Consider the following 11,968-nt stretch of genomic DNA (forward strand, 5'->3'; position numbering starts at 1 on the left):
TGCAGAATAACTTCAGCTGATTTCTTGCCCCTAAAGCAGAAGTCTTCTCGATTTTGGCAGCATGAATCAGTCCTGTGGTACTGGTAACTGATCCTTCCTTCAGTGCAAATATTTGCATGGCTTGGCACATGACACTGAAAAATGAGCTGGATTAAAGCTTGCTCAGGAAAAAAAAAAATAGTAAAAACAGTAAAGCAGGAGAGAGTGGCTGGGGCAAATGGAAGGATTGCTTCAGCCTCCATTTCTGCTCATGTGTGTGAGTATCACCCATTTAGAGGGGAGTGTATATTTCTGATGGTATTACATTTTGGCTGTGCCATTTAGCAGAGTAACTCAGTAGTGAAGATTAAAGTTAGACAATATGTTAATATACTGATTACTTATTTGCTTTGTGATCTTAATTCATTTGGCTATCTTATGGGTCAGCTTAAAACTGGATATTAACAGAAAACAGCTCTTATACTTGATTGCTATTTTTTTTCCCAGAAAACAAATTTTTCCTTCTGCTTCTGCTCTCCTGAAACCCTGAAGTTCTGTAGGACTCCAGATAGGTTTTGTGCAATCTGCTAAAATTAGTTCATTTTAACTTTCAAGGCACCGTGGCCTCACCTGACATGTTGGGTACAATTGAGGCTTCAGATTGCCAAAATCGCACTGGCAGACCGGGTGGGTGACCTACCTTTGCACACAGACTGCAACAGTCAATAGAAAGAGCAATGACAAAAACACATGGTAGAGGACAGTGGGGTCACTGGTTATATATAGGAAGAGTCACTCCAAAAATAGAGTAGTATTTGGAGGTGAATAACCTTAGACTATTTCAGGGCTATTGGAAGAGCTCTCTTTTTTTTCTGCCTTTTTTTTTTTTTTTTTTTCCTCTTGGAGATGGAAGGATTTTGCTGAATAAGGAAGCGACAATCCCATTTACTTTCTAGCTGACAAATCATGAGTACTTGGAATCAATTTAAATGTCCTTCAGTGCAGTGCCTATAGTTTATTGCACGGGCCCATTAATTAATTTGTTTTTCCATTGTGTAATTTTGTACATGGTTGGTTGTAATATGGCAACAAAACTGGATCTTCAGAGATTTATTGTTCTGTAATAGTTTGGAAAATTAAGTGCCTAGTATATAGAATGATTAACTTAAAAGCTATTTTTTCCTACATATGTGCAATGAAAAATAGTCTCTGGATAATGAATATCATTCCTGTATTTGATTCATATCTGAAAGTAATTTTGAAGAATTTTTATTTATCTTGTCTAAAGTACCTCTTGTGTGTTTTCTGACTCCTTCCTGCTCAACATATGCTGTAGGGCATTTTGAAATGAAGGTGAGTGAAACTGATACAACCCATAAAAATAGATGAATGGTATTAAGCCATTTGATTTATCCATGTAATCATGAGCTGTGGTATTCCTTGAGCCTCCACATCGTTCTTTCACGTAAACATGTTACCCTGTGGCTGGATTCAGTAAACACTTCCCCAGAGCTTTTCACTGGCCATGGAGATGGTTGGTACAGCATTCAAGCAGACCTGCTTTCCCTGGACTCTGTACAACTTCAGGAGCCTATTAGAGCTTTTACTTACCACCGCCTCTGGACTACTGGAGGGAGACAGTCCTCTCACCTGCAGTTACTGGAAACCATGGTGCCTCCAGCTGCAGGTGTCCAGGAACCTGCAGATCACTTCCAGCTTGATCATTCTCATTCTGCATTCTCCTGAGCAATTACTGCAATGCAAAGCTGACAGTACAGTTCCTGAGACAATGTGTGCACAGTCTTATGTCTCCAGTTATTCAGGAAAAAAAAAATTACTAACCCCTTCAGTAGCCAGATGGAAATTTTGAAACTGTTTATTCCATGCTAGAGAACCCATGACGTCATTTAGCTTTCACTATGCTGAAAACAAAGCCAAAGACTCCTCTACACATTCCCCCTCTGCTTTATTGTGTTTGAGATGGAAGGGTAATTGTTTTTGGCAAGGGTGACTGGATTACAGCTGCCTTTGACTTCCAGGTTTTTTTTAGTGCCATCGCGGTGGCTAAATATGTGCAGAACACTGTGACAGAGTGGGGAAAATGGGATTTCATTTCTTTGAAATTAGAAAAAAATGTGATTCTTTCCCTTTGAAGACAATTGCCAGAAAACCAAATCGATTCTATTTTATTTTTAAGACTTGGAAGGTTTTGATTCTGTAATACCAATTGCTGAGAAGCTTAATCATCCAACTACAACCAGACCAAAAGCTACTGGCAGGCGACCACCCTCTCAGTCTCTCACATCTGTAAGTTAATTTTCTTTTTCTTTAAAAACTATTTTTTAAAATATTTTTTTCTGAATTTCCTCCCCTCCTACTTGTGTTCCTTGGTGTTTTTACTACTTTTACCCAACCATTCCTTCACACTTACAATGAGGCAGAGAGATGCAGATCAGGAAAATTCCTGTCAAAAGGCTGCCAGTGTTTCGAATACTGATGTTTAAAACATTCCCTTCCTTCTAAGGTTTATACCCCCTTATTTGGGTGCTGCCAAGTGTTCCTTGCTAGCCATGACTGAGCCCAGAAGAATCCCTTGTAAAAATCTTTGGAATAGACTAATTTGGGTGAAGTATTGAGGATTTTGAAAATGTTTCCCAAAAGAAGCATGTCTCTTGGTTTCTTGCAGACATTTACAAGATTTTTGAGGACAAATAGAACATTTAGTGTTCAACAGCCCTCCTTGAGCTATCATGTGCTTCTTCTTATTAAGGTCACAGTTGTAAATACAAGGGTGATTTAAATTTCACTCTCTAATATCTATCTTTAGACAAGTTGGTCTTATAAACAATACTTTGGAAACCACTGCTTAGTTTTTCAATGTCTTCTTCTCTGGGGTTTGGGGTTTCTTTGTTTCCATGTTTTTTGAGCTCTGGAATATCAGAATGAGAGCAACTATGGTTACCTGGGTCTGTGTTGCTGAAGAAAAGCAAAGTGGAAGGAAGCAAAAAGGATTATTGTGAAACTAATAGAACTCAAAATAGAGAATGCTTTCAAAATTGACTGCTGTCATAAGTATAGAAATATAAAAGAGCAGTGTAGAGGTTCTCCTTCCCCTGTCACATCTATGAGGAAAGTATCAGGGGGTGGAAAGGACCTTCCCTTTTTGTGCCTTTACCAAGAAGCTGTGCACAAGGCAGCCCTGCAGTGCCAGCACCGTGCACTGGCAGTGGCTGGGGTCTCTGGAGAGCAGCAGGGTGAGACCTGCTCTGAGCAGAGCCACGGCAGAGCCGCCCTGGTGACAGAGCTGGTGTCCCCACGGCACAGCAGTCCAGGACAGGACGCTGGGACAGGACGCTGCTTTCATCTTGTGCTACCATGCAGTGCAAAGTTGTAATTTGATGTTGAATTCAACTCATAAGCATGTCTTATTTCTTGAATGCTTTGAAAGCAGTCTATCTTTGAAAATAAGATGAAAAAAAAGGGGGGTAGGGGGACAAAGATTCTTGAATTTAAGTATCATTACTTTGAAAATGATAGCTAAAAAAGTTACTGTGCAATGAAAATATCTGTGCTTTTCTTTTTCTTCTTTTGTGGCGTGTGTTTGTCTATATAGTCATCCCTTTCAAGCCCTGATTTCTTTGACTCACCAAGTCCTGAAGATGAGAAGGAAGAACATGTTTCCATTACTCACAAAACTCTTGAAGTGTCAAGGAAATCAAGAACTGTTACAATATCACAAGTAAGTTAATTGGAATGCCTCTGCTTAACCTTATCATATGCATCTTCTTTTTTTAAAGCAGTACTGAAATATTTAAATTTAATTCATCAGTCACCTGGTAACTGCCCACTTAAAGAAGCTTATACTAAAGATTGTTCTGGGCTTGAAAGGCAACTCTAAAGTGAATTGCACAGTTAAAATGTGTCAAATACCCATACTGTGAAAAAAGTCTTTCTTGTGTAAATGCATTTTACAGAATCAGAGAGGCTGGGAAATAAATTTTAGAAACAAAGACCCTGTCTTTTTGCAACTTTAAATTGAGTTTACATTAGAAGAGTCTCTGAGCAGAGAAAATACAACTCTTTGACACACTCTAATAGTATGTGAATTTAAATTTGCAAATATAATCACTTTTTATGCTGGTATAATTGTGTTCATTTTATAAGCTTGTGCCATTCTTACTGTATATTGGTAGACTACTATAGTGGAATCAATATTAAAAAAGGAGTGTGTACATCAGGCTTTAAAGGTTGGAACTCTCTTTAGTACATAAGGATACCTTTAATAATAAAAATCTTACATTCTAATAGTTTAACAAGTATTTGAAAGATGAAGTCATGCACTTCTGTGATCAAGTTATAAGGATAATGTTTTGCTATGTAGCTCCCTCTTCTGGGAGCACTTGCACCAAGGAATGCTGCTGGGCCAACATTTCTGAGTTACATGACAGCGCTGTAGATGTTTTTCCTGTAAAATGAGATGGCTGCTATTAGAAAGCAGCTACTTGAGGCTTTAATGTTGATAGCCAGTTAAGCTCTGGAATAAAATGCTCAGATCAATGACTCCAGTTGTACCTTGCTTGCCTGCTCCAGATTTGAACTCAGCCTGAAATTTCTTTTCAGTCCAAAGGAAACTTGCACCTACTGATATATGGGGTTATTATCCATAAAAGATCTGTTTACAGGTAAATATTACTCACACCCCACTCTGCTCTGGTGAGACCCCATCTGGAGTTCTACATCCAGCTCTGGGGTCTCCAGCACAGGAAGGACATGGACCTGTTGGAGCAAGTCCAGAGGAGGCCACTGAAATGATCAGAGGGATGGAGCACCTCTACTGTGAGGAGAGAACTGGGTTTGTTTGGCTTAGAAAAGGGGACGCTTTGAGGTGACCTAATTGTGGCCTTCCAGTACCTGAAGTGAGCTGACAAGAAAGATAGAGAGGGACTATTTACAAGAGCATGGAGTGATAGGAGAGGATGATGGAATGGTTTCAAACTGAAACAGGGTAAGTTTAGATTAGATATTAGGAAAAAAATTCTTTACTGTGAGGGTGGTAAGGCACTGGAATGGGTGCCAAAACAGAGAAGTTGTGTATGCCCCATCCCTGGAAATGTTTAAGACCAGGCTGAATGGGGCATGGAGCAGCCTGGTCTAGTGAAAGGTGCCCTTTTCCATGGCAGGGAGATTGGAACTAGGTGACCTTTAAGGTTCTTCCAACCCAGATACACAAACTAATTGATAAAATGTTAAAAGAATACTATTCAGGTAATTGAGTCAAGTTTTCAAGGCACAAGAGTGATTCCGATTTCTTGTGATTATAATACCATTTTTGTTTATATTTATGGTCAGACTTGGTTTTTGTGCAGAACACTTCTTGAATTCAGTGTTTTCCCAGATCAGGTTCTGTGCTCAATCATGGTTGTATGACCTAACATTCAACAGTATAGTAGTGAAGACTGTTTTTTCCACAATTTGGTGGATCCTACTCTTCTCTCCCCATCATAATTTTTCCTGATTTTCATCTCATCACTAACATTTCTCTCAATTACTCTGTTCAGCTAATGCCACCCTGCCAATCTCCAAGTCCTCACTTACTCTGTCTCCTTCCATTTCCATACCATTTATTTTCAGCATTTTGCCCTATTTACCATTCAACTTCAATATCTCTTTTTCAAAGTGAGTTGGAAGGTTGCCTAGAGCTTTTTCTTACTCTTGTCCAAATTAGATTTTCAAACATGCCTGGTAGCTGTTGTGTAATGCACACACAGCACTGCCAAATAACAGTGCAAAGATTCCCCTTACTTGCCATTGTGATAACTGTACTTGTACACTGTTATCTGCATGCAGTGAAGTAGATGGTCATGTATGGTTGGTAAACTGCAGATTTTCTAATTGTCTAATAAGTATAAACTTTTATAGTACCTTGTATTACATTATATACACATATTACATTATGTAGCATATATAAATAGAAGCTTGTCTAATAAGTAGAGCACTGGATCGCAGTTAAGAAGCATGGAATCCCTTTTAGCTAACCACATGATTCCAGGGTTATAGGTTAATGGTGTGTTTTTCTGTCAAGTTCCTGGAGGAATAAAGAGCTATTGGTAGTTATGGGGATTCATGGAAGCTTTGATTAATAGAGGACAGTAGACTACTATCTATTATTATTAATATCATTTTGAAGCCATAGGATTTTTTTCTATATATATCATACCAACAAGCAAATCTAATGAATATTTTTCTATTTTCATAATGTTAGGGGGAACCTGTATTATATTTTTTAATTTTTGAAAAAACTTGGAAGATTCCTTTAATAGTTGATGGGAAATTATAGATTTATTTTACAAAAAATATAACTTGGATTCATGTAGTTTTGTGCTTTGTGGGAGACATCCATAGGTGTAGATGTGTTCTCACAAACATCTGAGAGAAACACTGAGCATCTGTCCCTACTTTAATTCACAACTAGGTCTGAGATCTTGGAAATGCTGTTGCTGCACTTTTGCATCACAACTAGACCCCCTCTGAAGCACACATACAAAGATGATGACTAATCACTTTTTTTTGCCAAGACCATCCATGTTTGACTGTTGGAATTTCAGCATTACTGAAGAGCGGCTAAATACTTAGCATTGGGTACAGGTTTGATTTTCATAAAGCTTTCTGCAGACATTAAATTTTATTCTTTTTGTTGCAGGTGTCTGATAACAAAACTTCCTTGCCTCCAAAACCAGGAGGTCTGGCTAGTGGCAGTAATGTACAACCATCACTATCTCCTTCACCATCACCTGGATTTCACTCAATTGCTATGGGAACAACAGGCCACAGGTCAAATTCCCCATCCCTGTTTGGTACCGAAGGAAAGCCAAAGACTGAGCACTTAAGCCAAGGTCAGACTGCCCTGGAAGAGCTGAGAACACAAATTAGGGAGCTAAGAACCATCATTGAAACCATGAAAGACCAGCAAAAGTAAGTACTGCAAATCACAGCTGTAGGTGGGATGGATCCGTTCGTGCATAGTGGTGGCAGTTTCTGATTGAGTTTGCCTTCGTGAATGTTACTCTGCACAGCTGGCATATGTGTTTGTGAGTGATTTTCATGTGACAGAACATATTCAGGCGTGAGAACCTCCGCAAAAAAGACCTGCACTATCCACCAGCTTTTTTTTCCTGTGTTAAGATGCAAGTAGATGTTTACGGGCTGTTAAAAAAGTTAAGTTGCAAGCTATAAGCAGTGAATTTTGGTTTATTTGTCAAAAACTATCTGGGAACTAATGTGCATTGATCATAATAAAAGAGGTGCATTTGTTATAGTTGTAGTACAAATTGCTACAAGCTCCTAAAGTTATTAAAATAATTTTTATTTGACTGTTAGCACATTTTCCCAAGAAGCTCATGTTATTCGAATTGTGACTAGATCATCTGAAGGCCTTTGTGTTTATGGCCTTGAATGCCTTTATGGCCTTTATGTTTATGGCCTTTATGCCTATTTTAGTTTTCGGCACCTTTGTTTTCTTTAAGTTGCTAATTTCTTAGGAGATACTGGGGCTGGCATGTAACTTTTGATGTTCCTGAGACTATTGAATGCTTTGGAAGCTAAACCTTCACTTACATTGTCAGTTGTGTGTAGCCCAGGCAGGAAAAAGAAAAGGGCAAGCAGCGTGCAGAGACTGTGGCGGAACAGAGGTGTGCGGAGTTTGGGAGAAGATGCGGGAGGGCATGGTTCAAGCTGGATGTAGCCAGCAAGCCCCACGGCCTCGCCTCTTAGGCTGACCCTGCTCCTCTGGTCTCCCCGGCCCTTCTTGCAAGGGCAGCTTCCACCTACTGGTATCTGTCCTAAGGTGAGATCACTCAGTGGGAACATGAGAACGTGTCTGCTCCTTATAGCTATGTTCCCTTTCCCAACAAAGGAGAATGACAGAAAAGCCATATTTGGGATCATGGAGTCTTATAAATGAAGTTGAAGGTTACATTGTATTGCTGGCATAAACAGCCTTTAAGTGGCTTAAGTATGTGATAGGATTAGCAGGATTTGTATTACCAGTTCCTATAACCCACCAACAGTCAATATATCTACATTTTGTATGGAAAAAGGAAACTGGGTGCTGATATGGTGTTGATACAGCTAGGCCAGAGCAAAGCCTGTGGATGCAGGGCTGTTAGGAGCCATTAGTCATTAGCCATGTGGGATGGGGCGGGGTACTGTCCCATAGTGAGTTCTACTTCTCTCTACTATAGCCTAGAGTATACAAGAGTATGATGACTTCAATTCGATGTTCAGAAGAAAAAAAAAAATAGTGAAGTGGGGTAAATATGTCTTCAAGAGATAATCTTTTGTATTTTACTAGTGTGGTCATTTCCATCCCAAACTTCTTTTGCATTCTTTTAACAGAAAAGAGATTAAACAGTTGCTCTCTGAGTTGGATGAAGAGAAGAAGATCCGTCTACGATTGCAGGTACTTAAATTATTTTTAATGTTGGGGATGTGTTGTCAGGTTTGATTTAGCCCTCTGCTTTTTGGGGGTTTGGAGAGTGATTTAAACAATGCCCTTAACAGCATGCTTTAACTTGGTCAGGCAGATGGACTAAAGGGTCATTTATAGGCCCCTTCAAAACTATTCCATTCTAATCTATGCTGTGCTATACTTTTTTATTCCATATACTTGATAAGTGGTTTGGTATAATTATATTTTATATTTTTATGGTATAGGGCAACTGTACTTCAAACTAGGGATAGAAAATTGAATTGCAATTTCACTGGACTGTTCCCTCTTTGTAAAGCACTTGGGAACATGGCAGAGGATGGCAGAACTGGGGATCCTCAATGTGTATGCCCCAGGGCTGTCTAAAGGACTTTATGTGTCCAACCACATAGCAATATGGCTTCTAATAATACACAATTCTTGTTCAGCTTAAACCAAAATTTATTCAGATAAAACCCAGTGAACATTTTTAATAGCCACTGTTGATTTTGTCTAACAGGCCAGGCTATTCAGAGTTATCCAGAGATAACTTTACATCTTTATGCAGAGACCTGCACTGATGAGTTTAAAATTATGATCTTATAGCTGAATGCTTTTACTACAGTTCAAATGTTGCTTATACTGGAAAATGTTTAGATGCTAGATAAGATGGCATTATTAGCTTTACCTGAAGATAAGAGTTAACAAAAAAGGGGTAGCATTAGTTTCAGAGTGCTCTGGTAGACATGCAGTAGCACAGCACTCAGTCCACATATTAAAGACTACCTCAGTGATGGTGCAGTTGAACACAGGTTGAAACAGGTGGGTTTGAGTAAATCCACGACCCCTGCCTTAGGGTTTCCAGTGTCTGTCAGAGGGACCAAGTGTACAACTGGGGCTGCTGATGGCTTCAGCCACATCCTTTTAAGCATGGCAGTACATCCTTCAGAGCCTTTAAGATGCCTGGGCACAGGCTTGGTGGTTGTAGAAGGCAACCACCATGGTGTCTGTACATACAGCTGCTGGTGCATGGACACAATCCTCATTCTGCAGTAATGCCAGGCAGTGAGCTGTGTGGCTTGTAAAAGTTGTAATTTAAAGAGATTGAAAGGTCTTGCAGTACATTCAGTGACTGTACTTGTCATGATCTGAGGGAGGAGGCTGTGAATGGTCATCCTATACAGCTGAGAAGCACCTCAATTTGTGAAATCTATGGAAATAAGAGTGGTATAACGCCTGTAGCTGACACCTGTGGACAAGAAGGAACATGCTCTTCAAGTGGCACCAATGTAATCAAATACTTTTTCTTCTGTTTGTTTTTAGATGGAAGTTAATGACATAAAGAAAGCTCTTCAATCAAAGTGAATACTTGATAGGTGGAATGTTGCATTATTCTTCATGACTGAGACTCAAATTTATGCCCCAGCCAAAATAACTTTGTGCCAAATGATTTAAGAATTGCCTCAACATCCCTTTATTTGAAGGATTAGCACAACAGTTTTTTGATAGCACAACAAAAATACCAACGAGAACAAAATTTCTACCCAAAGCCGTGCTGTGCGGCACTAGTTGTGACTGAAATTGATCTTCTTGTGCTAAAGGCGCTCTACTTCAATATCCTAGGTGAAATGAAAACTCAGGCAGTTTAGTCCATAGTGGTACTATTTTGATGATATTTTTCCATAAATAAAGTGTATTTCAGATTATCTGTTTACAAGCTTTATGATTTTGACTTTTGGTTTTTAATTGTCTTTTGTCACAGATTTTAAGATGTTTGTACTTCATATAGCCAGGAATGAATGTTAATGTTGGGGCTGAAGGGATTATTTTTGCTTCGAGATTGAACAGCCTACTTTTCGTTATGGTTTTAAGTTCTGTTAAATATGCAATTTTTTTGTCCCCAAATCCCCTACAACTTAAACTTACATTGTGTACAGTAATGTATTTACAAGAAGGAAACAAACCAACAGAAGTCTGGTCTTTGCAATGATTTGTGCCTTTCTTTGCCACACACTGACTGGAGCCGGTTGAGGCCAGGTCTCCCTATGTAGCTACCACGACAACGCCTGTCCCCGGTGTCCTCCTGTCCCCGGTGTCCGGCGGAGGTCACCTTCCCAGGGCTCAGCTGCTCGGTCAGGAGAGCGCGTTTGTGCCAGCTGGCAGGACAAAAGGGCACAGCTGAGAGCAGCTCTGTCTTGAGCAGCTGTGGCTTTTTAGCTTTCCTGGTTTGGATAGGCCTCTTCCTCAACCTGAATGTTCATCTCCGCTTGATTTTCATTAGATGATTTAAACACCCACCTCTGTCCCCAGTTTTGCACAGAGTGAACAGAATATGCATTATTAAAGCAAAAATAAATAAAAGTAATCTATAAAACATGAATAAAAAGTCGTATTATTTCATGCACAAGGTTCTCTGTCGTGTGACAGTGTTTCATTTGCTGTTGATGTGGTATTGTTTGCTATAAAATATTGTACACTTACAGACTGATGCACTTCATAGTCCTACTTTCGCAGCAGTCTTCTCAACATTTTGTTGAACCAGATGCTCACTTCAGTTTCTCTGTTTGCTTTCATTCTTTCAAAATTTCACATTTTCCTGGTTGTGGTTTCATGTGTTCTTAACTAACCACAGAGTATCTCATATCTTGTCAGCAATCTCTGTTAAGTTTATAAAGTGTTTAAATAACAGATATTTTTGCATAGCATGGAGTGAGTGGGTAAGTGATGCTGGTGATACTTCCAAGGAACACACCCCACACACAAAGGATCTACTTGTCATCCCACCAAATGCTAGAGCTGGCTCCACAGCACACGCTATTATCAGCATGAACACCCCTGCCTGCCAGGAGCTGGGTGAGATGTAGTGTGCAGTTCGCTGGTGACATTCACATATGTGGGGAGAGTTTCCATAATCTTTTTGATATGCACAGATATATAAAATACACCCTCCACCATACCCGAATCTGGCTTTACAGGTCTCAACTGGCAGTACAGAACCTTACTGTTGGGATAATTTTTTCTTCCAGAGCATCTGCTTCTATTGTAACAGTGGTGTCTGAAATTTAAAGATTGGGTAGTGAAACTTGAGATTTTTTTTTAAAGTCACAATACATTGCTCAATGTACTCAGACAGAAACACTAATAAGATATTTTATCAATGAAATGCTCCTATGTAACATTTCTAAATATCTGCATTAAAATATTTTTGTATAAAGAATGAGAGTTCTGCCATAGCTTTCCAGCAATAAGGATTTCTACATTACTTCCATGATTTTTGTAGAGTTAGGAGAACAGCAGGAAATTAAGGGATAAGGAGTAAGAATTCTGTTTGGGTTTCTAGTTATACATTTGCCATATTTATCCAGGAATTAACTGCTCTGGATTCCTAATTCCCTGGAAAGAGATAAACTAGTGTATCAGTGGTAAATAAAGTATTGATTCCTGAGCTGTGCCTCAGAAATATATCAGACATCTCAGAAGTGTTCCATCTTTTGAAAATGAAAGTCTGAATTTGGATCTAGATTC

The 11,968-nt window shown here is 39.2% G+C and overlaps 1 protein-coding gene across 4 annotated transcripts in view; it reads left to right on the top strand.

Annotated features, from left to right (window-relative positions):
* SH3KBP1 (SH3 domain containing kinase binding protein 1) overlaps window positions 1–10,850 on the top strand; it is a 210,228-nt gene extending 199,378 nt beyond the window's left edge. For all 4 annotated transcript variants that reach the window (XM_053935584.1, XM_053935585.1, XM_053935586.1 and 1 more), the window contains 5 exons: window positions 2,177–2,286; window positions 3,593–3,718; window positions 6,680–6,951; window positions 8,374–8,437; window positions 9,767–10,850. In XM_053935584.1, coding sequence (XP_053791559.1) covers window positions 2,177–2,286; window positions 3,593–3,718; window positions 6,680–6,951; window positions 8,374–8,437; window positions 9,767–9,808 — 614 coding nt within the window. In that variant the 3' untranslated portion in view covers window positions 9,809–10,850. The remainder of the gene's footprint in view (window positions 1–2,176; window positions 2,287–3,592; window positions 3,719–6,679; window positions 6,952–8,373; window positions 8,438–9,766) is intronic.
* Window positions 10,851–11,968: the final 1,118 nt, after the last annotated feature.

The sequence above is a fragment of the Vidua chalybeata genome, chromosome 2 (genome assembly GCF_026979565.1).
Source record: "Vidua chalybeata isolate OUT-0048 chromosome 2, bVidCha1 merged haplotype, whole genome shotgun sequence".
Lineage (NCBI taxonomy): Eukaryota > Metazoa > Chordata > Aves > Passeriformes > Viduidae > Vidua > Vidua chalybeata.